At 42.1% G+C, this 18051-nt stretch overlaps 1 protein-coding gene across 2 annotated transcripts in view; it reads left to right on the top strand.

The window, feature by feature from the left end:
- The first annotated feature begins 2359 nt into the window (after positions 1-2359).
- The window catches only part of ezrb (ezrin b), a 28088-nt gene continuing 12396 nt past the window's right edge, over positions 2360-18051 (top strand). Inside the window, exons 1-4 of one of the 2 annotated variants that reach the window (XM_035143906.2) lie at positions 2360-2483; positions 4612-4721; positions 11344-11427; positions 16849-16944. In XM_035143906.2, coding sequence (XP_034999797.1) covers positions 4710-4721; positions 11344-11427; positions 16849-16944 — 192 coding nt within the window. In that variant the 5' untranslated portion in view covers positions 2360-2483; positions 4612-4709. Of the gene's footprint in view, positions 2484-4508; positions 4722-11343; positions 11428-16848; positions 16945-18051 lie in introns of those variants that run through there. The other variant, XM_035143907.2, reaches the window with a different exon arrangement.

The following is an 18051-nucleotide window of genomic DNA, read 5'->3' as shown; positions in this document are numbered from 1 at the left end:
CCTGTTGTTGTATTTGTGTCTCTGATTTCCAGATATTGAGACACATTTCCTACCATGGCTGATGGATGAGGTGAACAGCAATTTGGCAAGGAGATACGCAGTTAGAGAGCTTCTGGACAGTAAGAGAATTCCGTATAATAATATTAAATTTAGACATTCCTCTGCTCAACCTATAGGCAAATGTCTTATATTCTCACTGAGTAGTACATAAATACGCAAACACACAAAAGTACAAATAACAGTAATGGATATAAGCCAATTAGTTTGTACCCTCTAGAAAGTTTAGACTAAAACCCAAACAGGATTTGTGTAGATGCACCTTTTCTCTCTAGAGATTATAGTTGACAGTCAAGTTATTTCACAAATCCTCCACCAGGGGTCATCAGGTCATAGACACTGTTGGACCGCCATCTAGTGGTTATTTGCAAACATCACAGAGATCACAGTCAGAAGTTCTGTTTATCACTTTTTTCAGATATCATCCATGATGTGGCCCAGAAGAGACTGGAGCAGTTCAAGGAGCCGGAGACATAACCAGACAAATCTGACGTATAACATGGAAAGACTGTGATGATTCAATGGCACGAACGTTTAATTAAAATACATTTCTGCTGGCAAAACTATCGTGCATTTTATTGATTATTTGTTATCATATTTTTGTTTTGGTCCTCATGCCTGTTTCTCTTTTTAAGCCCCCCCCCCAAAATAAATAAAAAAATCTTACAGAATCCATAAGAATTCTAAGCATTTAAAAGAACCATTGAAAATTCAAAGCACCTCCCTGTAGCTTTATGTATTTGCATCTGACATTACTCTTCAAACAGTTCATTCAGGGAAACTAACAGGCAAATGCAACAAGGTTTTGCATTGCTCGGAAAGGACTCGCTCTTTCTCTAAATTAATACGACTATAACAAACAAACAAAAAAGTATGTTATCATCTTCATGTTCTATTTTTATTCTTTTATATACTTTATCAATAAAATGCTAAATTAACTCAAAAACTATTGTAGTCAAGGAAGTGACTGTGACTGTGACGATGATGTTGATGATAATGAAGGGCACAGCCAGGTTAAGTGGAGCTAAGTGTTCTGTGCACAGTGGTCACGTCACTCTGTACTTTTGTATAATGGTGAGAAGTAGGTCTAACCTCTGATATATACGGCTCTATTTTAATCCTGCCACCTCATTGGTCAGCTCACCGATGACGCCTCCCCCCTCTCTCCTGGCAGCACTTCCTTGGTTCAGTGTCACTTCCTCCACTGGTGAAATATTGTGCAACAGCAAAAAAACAAAAGAAAAGTTTGCGCTGTGATGAAACTGTGCTCGGGAGGTGGAGCTTTACACAGCAGACAAATGAGGGTTTAATGTATTTATTTAGAAACTTAGATGGTTTTAACTTGTGTTGCTCAAACAATCCACCTCAAGGGAAAGTGGCTTAAACACAATTTACTCAAAAATATGTAAAAAAAAAAACTTCAAACCCCTTTTGAAAAGTACTTGTAATTCAGAAAAATGCTGCAACACATACAATGGCAGTGGTATTACTTTGTGACACTGTTGAATTTTGTGTTATATTAAGGTTATATAGGTATGTCATTTATTGTCTGGGAACATTTCTGAATGTGTTTCAAACTCTATAATAAAATCCTCAGATGACAGCAACTATACAGTAAAGTTCACAGTTAAGTTTGAAGTTTTAATTTCTTCTCAAGTTTTTTTTACAAACCCTAAATCCTCTAATGGTGAATTGGCTCTTGAGGGCCCTGCATCTCCACCTAAAATGTCCCTGACACAATAAAGACAGTGTTTTATAGGTGTGCTTTCTCTTAGTTCTGATCTTACCGTCTATTTTAATCATTATATAATGTTTTATTTTGTCTTCTGTATCAGTGTGATCTTGAAATTGCTTTTAAATAGTTTCTTATTGTCTGCTTTTTTAAATATTTCCTACTGTTTGCTTTCAAATTTGTTTTAATCTTAAACCCGTAAAACACCATGTAACTGGGCCATTACTGGCTTTAAATAACAGCCACAGTATGTTTATTTTTTTTAATACATTATAGTTCACAATTCACAAGGTGGAAATCTTTGTCTCTTCATTTTTCTTCAAGTTTCATTCCCCCTAAATCCTCGAATGGTTACTTGGCTGTCGAGGGCCCTGCTGTGGGTGGGGAAAATCCATCTTCAGTTCAAATGTCCCTGACACACAATAATGAAACTAGTTTTAAGGTTTAAACCCCCCAGTAGGTCCCCGGGCCCCTGGTTGTGACCCCCTCCTCCTCCTCCAGCAGCAGTAACCTGCAGCACCCTACCGGCAGCAGCAGGTACTGTCAGGGCCGGTGCTCCACCGCGGTTGGCTGGTTGGATGGATGAGCGCCATATTGCGCCTGGCTGAACAGAGGGAGTGGAAATCTGCGGCTGCGAAGCGTCAGGACCGGGCTTCTCTCACCAGCACCTCGTCACCAAACCTCATCAACTCCGGTAAGACTTCAACTTCAACTAAATAGATGTTTAACCGCTGCGCTCCTGCTGCGTAAAAGCTACCCACTTTACGCACATTGTTTTCCGCGCACTTTCTGCCTCTGCTGTGCACAAAGGAGACAAATCTCTCAACAGGTGTCAGTGGGATTATACTGAGGATGTGTGTGTGTGTGTGTCCGCAGCTCAACACGATCACAGCCTCGGTTTCAACACTCACACCTCTTTCTTTCGACTCTTTCAACTATTCCACCGCTTGTTTCCACTTACAAAATCTGTGCCGTCTGTTTGTGTCGTTCAGGGAAACTCAAGGTGGATTTTCTCGTTTGCTTGGGTCGTTAGTTTCCCTGTGGCTGTGGGTGTGAACCTGTGTCACACGCACACACGAAACCTTTCAGAGAAAATAAATCACTGATAATCATCTTTGTTACGTTTTTGTTTACAGCTCAATGTTACAACGTATCTGGACTTTTTGATTCTGTGGTTTAATGCAACGTTGTTTCTGTGATGGTAGAATCCACTTGATCTACCCACACAGATAAACCTGGGTGGACATCAATGTGGGTTTGTTCGTTTAATGTTCAAAATAAGAGTTAAACAAGAGCAGGGTGGAGACAGTGAGTTTATCACAGCTACTGGGTGAGGCTGAGGACCATATTAAACCTGCTGCTGCCTGCATGAGTCAAATTCATCAAGGTGGATTAGAAGTCTAATGTTTCCTGTGTCTGATTTCACAATAAAACTATTGTCAGGGCCCAGACAGGACCACACAATATGCATCATTGACATTAAACAAACAGGATTTGGATATTGTACAGAATAATCTATATTGGAAAGATAAACAAATCACAGTATTATATTTTTGTTTTTATTGTTATAGTTTTTATGGTTTTAACACCATATTAAAACGATCAATAATTATATGGTCAGACACAATTTGATCCTCAGTTTTGTATAATTGTAAATTAAATATGTTTGACACCACCTTGGAAATGTTGGCTCTGACGTTTTTGACCATGATAATTATTTTTGTATTTATTGAAAAAATAAATGATTTATTAAGGAAGAAACAAACCAACTGATCCAGTCTATCCAGTATTGGTTTGCCCTAAAATAAAATAAATTAATTAATAATATCGTCTGTGGTCCCAGTGTTGAAATGTTAAGATTTGCAAATTTTCCCTGTTTTAATTAATAATTGCTAATATCTTTTGGCTGTTTAAATATTATTCAGACAAGCAATTCGAAGAGATCAACGTGATGCATTTTCTTTCACTATTATTTATTAATTCCAAGAAAATACTTACTTCTGTAAAAAAAATATTCCCACATATGAAAAGTTGGTCTAAGTCCTAGTTTAAGTCCAGCCTGGTTGTGTCAGGGTTTGAACGTTGGCTTCCTTAATATAAGTCATCTGAATGTCACATTCTACCTGAATAATGTTTTGATCGTGTGCATCTCTTCACGGCCACTATTTACCTTTTATCGAATGCTTTAATTTACATGACAATACGTTCAGTGCACGTGAGAGACCACCCCCCCGGTTACTAGATTCACTGCTGGAACGTTGCAGCTGAAAACTGTCCTCAAAGTAACCTTTCCAACATCTTGTGGAAACCATGCCAGAAGGAAATGATGCTGTTATGAGAGCAAAGTGTATGTAACACAAATTGTATTTAAAAAAAACCCCAACACATTTAAAGTGATGGAAGTCATAAAAGTATAGATAAAGAAAAGCTAAACAACTTTTTACATTAAAATAGGCAGCCTAAAATCTTTGTATTCAGCAATTCTCTTTTTCAGGAAGCGCTTCCCACATATATATGTCTTTTGACGTCTTCAGCACAAACAATGATCATAATACCTCAGGAACAGGCTCGGTGACATTGCGATGAAGTAAGAAGAACCAGTCAGGTACCAGAATGGACCAGACTCGCGTGCTCTTATCTTGAAGGGCGGCTCAGACTGGAGTTCCGGCTCTGTCGGTTTCCTGCTGTGCACTTGTCGCCTCCTCCTCTCGCGGTGACTCATCGTGATGACGGCCGCCTGCAGGAGTGTCGAGCCGCGCTCCGCCGGCTTTAAGTAACGCACAAGTGTCTCAAACTCGTTTCTCCTCTTCCTCTCTTTCCAGGAAAGACGCAGTGAGAAGTCCCACGGAGCTCAGGCCTCGTCCCCGTCTTCTTTTAAAAGTAGCAGCTCCTCGCGCGGAGGCAGGAACAGGACAGAAACATGCCCAAAGCGGTAAGATGCCTTTTTGATTTATTGACATTTTCAGTGACCGCTTGTTGTGTCACACCTTATAGGCTCCGAAGATCAGAGGACACATGACATTAACATAATATAATTTATATTGATATAATAATGGTCAAATGTAGATGGAGTTTAGATCACATGGCTTTTTATACAGTGTTCCATATGTTCAGTTTACTCTCGTTTTTAGTGATGTTAGAATATTTTATTTTGTGTAAAAATGTAGAAAAATAAGTGAAAACTTGAATCTAAATGGATTAGTGAGGATACGAGAGGTGATAACTTTATTGGCTATGAATTAGGGCTGGACAATAGGGTGCAAAACCATATAAAGACAATTTTTTTCCATATAAATTTATATTGATAATCATCAAGATAAATGCCACATTATTTCTTTTAAGTTAAGACTTAATGGGTTAGGGTAAGGGTTTCATTATGCTAGGTGTTATACCTCCTCTCGGTACTTACTCAATTTATAAGCAATATACAGATAAATAGTGAACTTTTGTCTTATTTCAATTGTGATAAGTTCTTGGCATTGGCAGATTGCCAGCGCTCTCAATAGATGCTATGAGTTCCTTAACTTTGAAGTTGAGTGATCGTTGTGAAACAATTTGCATATCCACTTAATTACGTGGTTTTTTATAACCGGTTGCCTCTGTCAAACTTTCCATGAATGATCACGGAACAAATGATGGGGCTAGAAAAAAAAGAGACAACTTCTTTTTATTATGTCCTAGACACTTGCAGTATCAGTGGGGTCTCTGTTAAAGGGGAATGCCACATATCACATGCTCAAATCATATCCTGGGGGTGTGTCATATGTATAAGGACATCATCGAGCCATGAACAAGAACTGTGAGACTCACTGGAACACACAGATTGGGTTTTATTCATGTTTTTTACAGTGTAGATGGTGAATACAGGGTTGTGTCTCTGTGTTTTTCAACGTGGGATTTCCTCTCCACTTAATCTCAGCTCCCTGCCATCATCTTAGAGACGTTGTAATATTATGAAACAGTGACCCACAGTACTTCTAACGTCAGTGACTTTTCATCAAAGAAAAGACCTAAAAGAAAAATATTTGATGAAGTACTTCTTTATGTTTGAGCAGCTCCTGACGCACGTTGCCCCACCCTACCGATCACATACAGCTCAGTCGCACATGGCACTCGTCTCTCCCTCTGCTCACTGTTTGGAAACTTCTTGTAGGCGTATGACCTGCAGCCTATGTGTATTTTACAGTATGTAGGAAAATGTGGTGGAAATGAGTAAAACATATTTCCATTTCTTTTTTTTCCAGCACTGAATAAGTTTTTGTCCCCCCCTCTATCCTATGTTTTTTTTTTTTTATTAAAAAAAGTGAGATATAAAGTCCAGACGTGGCTGAAACTACAATCGCTAGTAATACAATTTTAGATAAAAACTGACAAAGGCAGGAATTTCCCAGAGAGTCTTTTATCAGATCATGATGCAGACGTGTTGCTGCTGAGCAGAGCCGTCGTGTTGTGATGACAATGACTAAAGCCTCCGGTCAGCGTCATAAACTGTGTTGTGGGTTTGTTTGGAGTAGCCTCAGGGTTGTCATGAGCGTCGCTGTGGAAGTGACATCATCACTGTCTGATAGCAGCTGCCACAAAACAGCCTTCTTTTCTAAAAGACGATAATATCAAAACCGTTTTCTTTTCCATGACATCAAGAACTCGAGAGTTTTTATTTTTATTATTCAGTTCACAGACTGTTCTGTGTCTGACCCCGCATAAATATATTGGTTCATTTGATGACTCTGAAATTGAAGTTTCACTTTTAGCAGCGGAGAGATGTGTAAATAAGGGTTCGTGTTTTGACTTCAGACGAAAGGGTGAAATTAGATTTCCGGTTTTGAAGAGTCCCAGTGGTTCAGGCAAGTAGCCGGACATGTTTCACAAATGGAAGTGGAAGGCAGCGGGTGGTGGAATGTCCGGATTAATATTAATTTTCATTTAACATTTTGCAGTTGCTCTAAACCCACATTGAGGCCTTCGGTCTGATTTTCAACTTACTTACATACACGAGAAGGGAAAAAAACACAAGTTCTCACATTTGAGAAGCTGAAAACAGAAAAAACTAACTGGTATTTTTTCTTGTAAAATGGCCAAAAGAATGTATTTATTGACAAAATTGTTTCCTGTTTGTTGATGATATACGTCTCATTGTTGTGCACAAATACAACAACAAATTTATAATCACGGTAATGGAAACCAAGTGGAAAACAGAGTTCCCACAGTCAGAGAAACCCTGCAAATGTGCAGAATTAAAGAAAAGAAATTTGATCATTAAACCTGTTGGAGAGTCTTAACTCACAGGTGAATATTTTGACGACACGTAAATGATGACTGTACAATCTTCAGAGGAGTTGATGTGAGTCAAACATTTTTGGGTGTGAGATACATGTCATGTACACGATGTTCAGGGTTTTAATTCCGATCCTTTCCTCTTCACTCGTGACCTCTTCTCCTCCTCTTCAATCCCCTTTAAGGGTTGAATGACCTCACTTGTGAATTTTGGAGTATTTGTAAAGTCAAGCCTCAGAATAAAAGATCAAAGTATGAACCTGCCTGAGGTTTTTGATTGTGACTGGCACAAAAACCCACATGCAGCTTGAACTCTTACAGTTCAGATACTTGGCACGATACCAAACATTCCAGCGCGGTGGGTTTGGAAAGGAGAAACTTGTTTTTTTACATTTTTGTATTTATTATTATTATCACGGAGGAGCAAGGTGCCCGGTGGCAGGAGGTGGGGTCAGATTGGAGGAGCAGTGGAGCCTCCTGAGCTGGTGACTCATGTTTCAATTATCTGAATGACACATTGTCAGGGGGAAACGATTGTGATCCTCGGCTCTCCCAGAATCCTGTTTCCCTGCGGTCGCTGCCCCGTGACACAAACCATACAAGGTGCGGTCACGACCAACATGGATGGGTGTTTTCCTTTTCATGTCCAGTTCTATTGTTAGTATTTGTTTCTTTTAATAATTGATAACTCAGTCATGTTTGGAACGCCCTCCAGTCCTGATTGATGATTCCACAAAGTCTGTCCTTGTTTAATATTGAAAGAACCTGTGGAAAAACGCATACAACTATAGAGCCCGGCAGATATGGATTTGGATCTTTTCTGATATTTGTGATAGAAACAATTCTGATATAATGATATATCCTCCGATTTAAAAATAATAAATAAATAGATGTTATCAAACCAGTATAACAAATTTCTTTTATTGAGGCTTGATATTTTACAGTTCAACCACTAACTTTATCATGAATAACTTTTAATAAAAAGAAAACCCAAATACCATCAAATGTATAGAATATGAATTAAGAAAATAACTTGTTTTACGTAGAATTTCATTTCTACTTTGTTTGTTCCGTAAAATAAATGTTTTCATATCTGCAAACATAAACAAGGCACCGATGCGCCCGTGAAAGGCAGATATCAGCTGTTTTTTATTGGCACAAGCGCTCTAGTCAACACACAACATGTCACTTCCTGAAGTGTCAATGAACGACACACTGGGCCTTTTCTCTCCGTCCTTGTTGTGCTGCTGCTCCACACTCGAACGTCAGCAGTCATTTATTGCTATATTGCTCTCTGGACCATTTTCAGTGGCGTCCCCACAGCAACAGCCTTTGCTAAACACTTTAAAAGCCATGCAAACTATGCGGAGGGTTAAATATTGAATGGTCCTCGCTGAGGAATGCGGCGCAGCCCATTCACAGTTTAACTACTGAGGCGATGACCAGCTCCTTTGGAGCAGCTCTTTAACCTCACCTTTGAAAAGAATGAATGGGAGATATTCGGTTTATGATCATATTATAGATGTTTGACATTCTTGGCGAATTCCTTGATTGATTCATGTGCAGAGCACTCCCCTTTTCTGTTAATGAGTCAATGAATCGTCTCCATCCTGTAGCTATAAATTCAAATCTCTGTCTGTGGATTATCTTGTTAGAGATATGACAGACAGTGAATCGGTGCTTCTCAGTAATTATGGACATAAAAACATAAAAAAGACCAAAATGATTCATATTAATCATAAATGAATCTAATTGTCATTTGCAATAACAGTTAGAAGCCGTTTTGTTAAGATTGGAAATGGAATAGGATGGATATAAAGTTCTTTTTATTTTGATGAAGTGTTACTTGAGAAAAAGGGAAAATTAGAAGAAACTGTTTTTAAGTTTTTATATATAAGAAAATGTCTAATAACGATGAAGGGAGCAGGAATGACAACTGAGATGGAGGAGTTATTGCCAGTAAAGGTAAAATATGTGTGTAGACATATTGTAAATCAAGCAGTCTTGTTGTAATCATGGTCCATGATCAGCTGCCACCACCACCACTGTCCGCCATTATGATCCACCATCACGAACTAGCACCACATCACAGGCTTCAAATGACAGTAGTGCAAGATGGGTGCCCGCGTATCAGGGATGTTTTGGCTTCATTTTTGTACAATGGGAGGAAGTGAAGACGTGTCGTCCATCTTTATTTAGCGTCTATGGTGCAGACGTGTTTCAGAGCACCATGAAAGAACTGACATTTGATTACATTATTCTTGTTGGTCTCCTGCATTGCCTGGGTAACCATGGAGCCTGTGTTGTTGTCGTTTCTTAGTCACCAAAGTGTCGTACTCTCCACCGAGTGTGTGAAAATGTCTTAATGTGACGTTTCAGCAGGTCAGAGTTGTGTTCCAAAGCTCCTGTCGTGGAAATAAGTGGCTCGGTTTCCACAGTACTGACTTGTGAAGCATTTATGTGCCTCATATGAGCGTCTGCACTTTCCTCCCACTGAAGTTGCTCATTGTGGAACTCTGGGTCTTCGCCCGGTGTATTTTTAGCATATGTGTCATGTTTTCTTTACCTCTGTGAATGGCCTCAGTTTATTGTGAGTTACCGTTGGAGGACTTCACTTTGAGATCAGATATCGCTCGCTCACTGGTTTCCTGTTGGCTCCTCTGCGCCACACGTTCACATGTTCCATTCCCTGTCCGTTGGTGTGTGTTTATTTTCTTTCTTTCTAGGTCATTTCGTCTGTAACTGCTACAAATATAGACCGTGACGTTGAGAGAACGGAAACTCAAACCGTCCGAGCTGCTGCTGTTGAATCACTAAATCAATCTTAAACAAGGGGGAGGTACTTGGACACGTATGTGATCGCTGCTGCTGCTGCGATTTCTCTTTGGGCTGTTTGTGGGAGTCTGGCTCCTCCAGGATGTAGATGATGATAGCGGGGGTCTGCTGGGGCGCTGCAGCTGAAAGGGGAGCTTTGTTTTGCCGTGTAAAGTAAATGCAGTGTCTACCACCCCCCCCTTTCCCCGGTTTTCTAGCTGTGACCTGAAGCTGGTGTAAGTCGCTCTGCTGGACCGTTTTAAATTGCATGCAAAGTTTGCCGAGCAATTTTGTTGGGGAAAGCAAAAGTTTGCTCGCTTTAATCCCCAGTGAGTAAACCCTGCTAACCCGGCTCTATGGCAGCATCCTTGAATATCCACTGTCTAGACTTCACTGTGTTCTTACAATATCCTCGACAGAGCAGCGTTGAGGCGCTTTCCATCCAAAGCTGTGATAGGATTTGCCTTCCCTGCAGGATTTAGGTCTGTCAGTCAGCCAGCGTAGGTTCACGGGAGACGATGGAGCTCTGACTCACTGGACGAGTCACTGTCTCTGACCCAGATGTCACCCCCCCCCCTTTTTTCGCAGTGGGCGTCATTGAAAAAATTGTTTTCACCAGCGCTCACAATGGGCTGGAGTTGAAAGATGTCACTGGAGGGTTGTGTTGGCGGCCTTCCTCTCTCCTCACTGTGTCCACTAACCTCTTTGTGTCATTTTCACCGAGCGGTAATAGACTCAGTCAATACTCTGGGGCATCTTTGTCTTTTCATAACCCCCCCGCAAATACCAGAGACATTTGACATTACGCGCACAGAGAAGAGTCAGTGTGAGCGTTGCCTCAAAGCAGTTATTGTAAATATTTGTGCATTGTTGCGAGGCCTTTGTGTGAAATTCAGATGCCGTTTGCTGATTACAGACCAAACCGACAATACCGAATATTGTTTCTCCCCATTATGGGACACGGTTGACGTCAGTCGTCATTATTCCGTGCCGTGCACCAGTCACGCTGTTTGTACTGGTTTTGAAATTGTAAATTAATCACCGTGGGTGGATCCCTGTAAGTGGACATGAAAGTCTCGGCCTCTTATTGTACGCACAGGTCACTCTGATCAATCATTAAACACTATAAGTTGTGTGTTTTGTTCTGTGAACGATTGAAGTGGCTGCTTTATTCATACCTCCTCCACCCACAGTGACAAGCATAGTGCCCCAGGTCTAATTAATTCTATTATATTCAGATTTTGAAAACCTCTGCTTCATATTGTATCCAGGCACCAAAGAGTTTGAGTTCCCTTCATTCAGCCTGTCCAGAGATAAACGCAGAGCCCTGTGTATTTACTCTGCAAACACACAATGCACACACACACACATGCACCCGCACACACACTGCAGTACCACGTATGGGTCCTCCTTGTTTCTCTGGATCAGCGTTTGAACTCCTGTTTTCTCCTGTTTTCTTCCCACAGGTCAATGTTCGCGTCACCACCATGGACGCTGAGCTGGAGTTCGCCATCCAGCCCAGCACCACCGGCAAGCAGCTGTTTGACCAGGTACAGGGAAAATCTGTAAATCTGTGCCCATATATGATTAAATACCTGTGCGGAGTTATAAATATGTTTTCACTATGACTTAAAAAAGGATTTGGTTTTCGTCCCAATTAAACAAATGCGATATTATGTGTTAAGCAGTTGGTTTAAAATCTTCTCGTAGATTGTTACTTTCTGATAGAACCAGGTCAGACGTCTTCCTGCTTTCAGTCTTTATGCTAAATTAAGCTAAGCTAAGCAGATGCTGATTCCAGCCACATAGACTTTGCATCACAGCCGATGAGCTGTTCCTGCTCATCACGAACCATGAATTATTCTGAGAAATCAACAATTTCAGTGAGTTCTTTCCTGACTCATACTGCATCCTTCCCAGTTTGGTGGTAAAGTCAGTAGCTTTTGTGGAATCCTGCTAACTAACAGACAAACAAACGCAGACAAAAACATCTGTGTTGAAACCTCAGCTACACTCTGATGTCGCTGTCCACCATCTGCTCCCCACTAAGCTGCCTCTGCCTCGGTCGGCATGTTAACTGGATTGACGTGTCTGAAGAAAGTGGCTGCCCTCATTATCGTTCCTCTCAAAGCTCTTTGCATCCATCACACCCGGGTCTGAAGAGCTATCTCCTGCAGATACAGGAGCGTTTGGCCCCAGGAGGGTTAGGGTCCTTATCAGCCCCTCGCTGCGTCTCATATCGGATACATTAATTACCAAGACTATAGCAGCTTCATGAAGAACACTTCTAGACTTAATTGTACTCACTGGCGTAGTGTGTACATTTCCACAGGCCAGTGTTGTCTCAAATGCCAGTTGAGGCATTTATTGAACGTGTGATTAATGACACTAGTGATGAATTCCTGACTGAAGTTTGTGAGGAAGTTACAGAGTGAACAGGTGTGGCCACAATAAAGTAATTTTACCTTTTGCAATTGTTCCTCTAGTATTGGAAAAAGATTCACCATTGATTTTCAGGAGATATGATGAATTACAGACATGTTTATTCGCTGGTGATTCCCTCGTCTTTATGGTGTCTGGCTCCATTTTAGGAAATGTCTTTGTCACTGTATGGACAAACTGCTGAACGGATTTCCATGAAACTATGTGAAAAGATCAAATATGGGCAAAGAAAGAACCTGTTAAATCAAGTGGCGGATCCAGGAATTGTTTATTTTCTTCAACATTATCCAATGGGGCAATTCTTTGTGACTTTTTCACAGGAAATAATTCATAGATCTTATTTAGGGAACTGAAATCTACGAGAGTGTGCAATTTGGTGCAGCTTCCTTGAATTTAAGGGAACTGCTGGGCCTTGGCTCTCCATTGAGTGGCCACTGTAGACAGAGCTCAGATTGATTGCTCTTCACTCTTGAATTTTAATAAGCAAATTAAGAGTTTGTACAGCGGATGTGATCATCATTATTAACCTTTTGCAGTATCCACCACCAATATCATAAAACAAGGACTCTGACTTAAAATTGTCACTGTTCCTCTTGTGCTGTTGTGAAACTCGTCACCAAAAATCCAAATGTGGTTGACAGGTCATTAGCTTGAGCTCTCTTGAAGCTGCATGACGGCACTGAGGGAGGAAAGGCATTGTTTGAGCCACTTCCTGTATAACTCGTTTTTTTTAGTAAGTGTAACCGACTGTGTGTTGCGGCGACATGTCAGTGGAATCATCTTGACATGGACATGACAAGAACAATTTAGCCCAAAACAGATTTGAATACAATGAACACAATAACCCTGGCTCCTGTATCTGGAGCCTTTAACCTGTGGTTTTGTTAAAGGAAGGGAGCTGTTCACCTTTTGACATCTCTCTCTATTTATAGGAGCTGCTGAATTCTCCTGCCTACTTGTTAGAATGGCTCTCGGGGAGGTGTGCCCCAGACGATCACTCACTTCCTCCGGTAGTGTCAGACAATGTGCTGCTCTATTTTCGTGCAAAGGAGCAATTTCCAAATTTTAAGGGCAGGAATCCGTCCAAGAGGTCGCAGCTTGTCTCAGGCCCGAGCAGCCGAGTGTGCGTGAAGTCTGCCGGCAGCCTGACTCTGTTTTAAATGGGTTCCTCGACACGCAGTCGCAGTGTGCCAGACAGGTTTTGTGGAAATGCTGACTAACAGCAGTGAGCTCAGAGCGAACAGGAGCTGTGGTGTGGCCCTTGTGGTCAGCGCTGATCATAGCCTTAGTCCCCGTCATGCCGCTGTGAAAGAGAAACGCCTGCCACTCCCCTACACACCCTCAAACTGTTTCACCTCCATATGACTGTTGCTCCGCTGCTGCTCATTTCATTTTCGCCTCCAGCTGCAATTAGAGAAATCCCAGCCGTCATGGTTTACAATAGATGTATCGACTTGTATATCCGCCGTCAGCGCCATTTGTCTTTTTCTCACCCCGGTAGCATGTCTTCTGTAATTTTCAGCGTCTGCTCTCGGGAAAAGGTTTTGATTTGTTAATAAGCTGCAGGAGGATTGACGTTAAACAGCTGAAAACGTGGCAACATTTTAAAAATCTCAACGATTTGTCTTTTTGAACTTAATCCAAAGAATCTGGTTGACAGGTGCCGGGAGCAAAACATGAAACTAGTTCTCATAGACACCCAACCCACATGTCAAAGCCACAAAGCTGCTCCCAGTCAAGAACAGCTGAAAACATGACGTTTTAAAGAGTTCAACTGTGTCTTGGTCTGAATCCCAGCCAGAATAATCAGTTCGCTGCAAATCTGCTCCTGGTCAAGAGAGCGAAACGTGCTGAACGATGGTTTTTCTTCTTTTGTTGTAATATTTGAGCAGAACTATTCTTAGATATTAAACCATAGAGCACTGGCTCTGTTGCACTCCCTTCGCTCTCCGGTCACAATGAACCTGTGGTCTGACAGTAATAGACCAGTTTCCTCTGGGCCCCCGACCCACCTCACTCCTTCAACTTGTTGGTTCCTATTCGGGGCCCGAGCGGCTGAACCCCTCCCTTCCCCTCCTGAGCCGCCGGTTGACTTGCGTTACTCAGCCCAGAGGATTCAGTGAGTAATGCAGTTTCAGGCCAGTGGCGTTCCTCTGGCTCACCACAGGTTGCCCCCCCCCCCCGAACCACGACCAGAAACTTTCGCTCTCTGACAGACGACATTAACACGAGGCTGCAGACTTCAGCCACGCTCACAGATTTCTGCCCCTTCGGCCGGAGACACAGGATCTGTAAAGGTTTTAGTCTCTTTAACCTGATTGCAAATGTTTCTCCCAGTTTTTTGAAATCATTGCCAGGATCAAGTAGTCGTGTGCCTCTGATTACAACAGCTCATAAAAAGTTGCACTCTCAAGATGTAGTGATTTTAATTTCAAGTGTGGATATTGTGGTAGAAGTAGAACTGTGCTGTGAGAGACACTATCTCACCATGATAAGACCGTAATAATCCTGGTTCTGCCTGTTTATACCGTTTCCAGTACTAAAGTCAATGGGTTCTTCTTTGGCTCATGCCCCACCCTTCCAGAAAATTTCAGGGAAATCGGTTCAGTAACTTTGCATAATCCGGAAGACTACCCCCAGGGGTGAAAACATAACCTCTTTGATGGAGTCGGCAATAGAAGTCTTAGAAGGATAGAAATCATCAGAAGGTATAAATACTCTAATACTCTGGCTGATGTGACCCTGGAACCGATTTATATTACATTTGATGTGGTATTAAAAATGTCTTAACGTCTCTGACTGACCCCTGCAAACCCGCTCCGGAGCGTTCTGTTTTCAGTAATCTCACTTAGAGACAATAACTGCGGCGTTAATGGCTCCTGACGAATCAGCGACCCATTAAAGCGGAGGCAGCCTGCCAACCCAGCCTGCTGCGCTGTCACTTTACTGAACCCGTGTTCCCAGATTCAGATTTAATCCTCTTCTAATGAAGCCTTCATAACATGTACAGCATGTTATCGATTTTATGGTTGCTTCCCGGCAGCGTCGTAGCGAGCCTCTCCAGATACAGAAGCTTATCCCCCTGAGAAACACTGTGTCGGTATCTGTGTGGTGACTCTCGGCCTCTCGCCCCGCGGACCCCGGAGCGAAAGCACCATGAAAGGGCCGATTGTTTTCAGAGGCAGTTTCGTTACCGGTGAGATGCTGCGGCCTGAAGCTGTCTCTCATTTCAAGGGCCACCATTCTTATGCTTGTAGTTGTAGTTGTTGTTGTTGCTCTAAATACCAACCATCAGAAAACACATTAGTCTGTCCTCCCACAGGTCAGCCTGCCCTGTATGTCAGCCACCAAGCCAGAGAATAGAGAGTGGGGGGGCGTTTGATTTTAATATTAACCTTGGCAGGAGCTCAACGACCCCGGAGACTTAGCGCCTCCCTCACCTGGTGACTGGGTGGGGAATTTGGCAGGTATGCACTCGAAGAGGGTCCGGCACACAGAGCGTGCACACAAAAAAAACATGAAATCCTAAACGGTGCTGTAGGAAAATCGCTCTGCTTCTCTGAAAGCCATAAAGAGCCTCTGGTTGTTTGAGGTTTCTCTCGGCAGCCAGTGGAAAATGGCAGCTCCTCCTCCTCCTCCTCCTCCTCCTCCTCCTCCTGCAGCGCAAAGTGATTATTCCAGATCTTTCCCTGGGTTTTTCACTCTCTGCCTCCGCTAGACAGTCAGAAGATCTGAAAACTGCTGATCTGGAGACAGACTTCTAAGGTCAGGCCCTGAAGTGTTTCCACTGCGGTTGATATTAAATCCCTGTTCGTCATCTGCCTTTTTAGACGTTAGGTCGTGATAATGATGATGAGCTCTGGCTGCTGCAGTTGAGCCAGAAACAAACTAGTAAACCGGACCGGACTCCCTCTTCCTCTCCACAGTCTTCTCAGGCTGATGCTGGAGTCACAGACTGGAGAGGAGTCATTCATCACACCCTCCCTGTACCGTGTCCCTGGTCAAACCGAATGAGCAGTTTGCTTAATACCTAATGGCGATTTTTAAAGTCCACTATGGTTATCGAGGCAGCAGGAGAATGCTGCTCATATCATTATCTTGCCAAGTCCGTACTCAGGCCTGGGAATGTGTGATACGATGAGAGCTGCCCACCGGATTAGCCTGGTACCTGAGTATGTCACCTAAAGGTCAGATTCAACAGCCTCTGCCAACGTCTGTCAAACTTCCAAAGGCCTTCTTTTACAACCTCTGCTGGAAGAAACCCTCTCTTGACAGTTACATCATCGTCTCATAATCTGTTTCCCTGGAAGAAGAGGGTGTGACTTACTTAGAAAAAACGAGTTAATTAAAATTAGATTGAGTGTCTTTCTTAATTTCATATTATATCATGTCCACTTCATCTAAACGAGTCTTTTCTTGCTCCTACTTTAGAAATATTTTTTAAAATTTCTTCTCCCCCGTGGTGTTCAGGAGACAGTGAGGCAACGTTCTCCAGCCTGTGTTTAAAAACTTTTCTTTTTCCTGTGCAGGTGGTAAAAACCATCGGCTTACGTGAGGTCTGGTACTTCGGACTTCAGTACATGGACGGGAAAGGTTACTACACTTGGCTGAAACTGGACAAAAAGGTAAGAATGTGCTTCTTTTTGATTTAGTCTCATAATAATATTGTGGTCTTTATCTTTTAAAGGCCAAATGAGTCATTAGGTCTGGAGGAAAAATGTTACTAGTGTAATGAATTCATCTTGAATGAGTATAAGTGTAGATACTGTAAAAAATGATATCGCACAATGTTGTATGCACTTTGAAGCTGGTTATTCTCAACAGTCGAAATCTATTAAATCTATTCTTATTATGATTTCATTTCATCATTTTCTCCACCTAAATAAACATTATCCGCTGAAGTGTACGCTATAAGCCCTTTTCTTTGGCACTACATTTTCTTCTGTCCCTTCAAATATGTCCCAACTCTTCATCTTTTGCAACCCCTCTCCCTGTGGAGCGTCATGAGGTAACGGAGAAAGAATGCATTCCTTATGAGTGGACGATGCAATCAGAGCGCCGGTGTTTGCCTTTCGGTCAATCAGTAGCCACCATATTGCAGCGTGTATATATTCACATGCTCTGTTGCAGTTCGACTTCACAGAGCAGCTAATGTTGAGTCCATGCTCTGGTTTCTGTCGGTGACGAGGGGCAAGAACACGACATATAATCAGCAGGAGGTGGATTATTTGACGGGAGCGTGACCTCTCTGTGAACCGTAACTGCTCCGGTTCTTATGTGGTCCCTGAGTAAACAGGGTTTCCTGCTTTTCATTAACCGCTGCTCCGGAGTTATTCATAAACTCGCCGGTCAAAACTGTGACGAGGAAGGGAGTCACACCTAGCCTAACAGCTACTAGCATAACACGCCTGAATCTTTGAGCGTGCTGTCAGTGGTGGGGTTGCATTGTGGGTAATGTAGGCGTACGTTTTGGACAAGGAAGATGAATGTGTGGATTTACACCGATGATATAGCAAATAAAAATGTTACATCAGTGGAGTACTTTATTTTTAATATACTAGAAAGGTGTATAGAATAGGTTGAGACTGTTTTTATCTAACTGGATAGAGGAGAACTTCGTAGAAAAACCCATCAATTTATCTAGATTGTTAATTTACGTTCCAAATGGACTCTTTACATTTTATTATAATAAAAAACGAACACAGAGAAAAGCCCCCCCGCGCCTCGGTCAG

The sequence above is a fragment of the Hippoglossus stenolepis genome, chromosome 20 (genome assembly GCF_022539355.2).
Source record: "Hippoglossus stenolepis isolate QCI-W04-F060 chromosome 20, HSTE1.2, whole genome shotgun sequence".
NCBI classification, from domain to species: domain Eukaryota; kingdom Metazoa; phylum Chordata; class Actinopteri; order Pleuronectiformes; family Pleuronectidae; genus Hippoglossus; species Hippoglossus stenolepis.
This window is presented reverse-complemented; position numbering and strand designations above follow the sequence as displayed.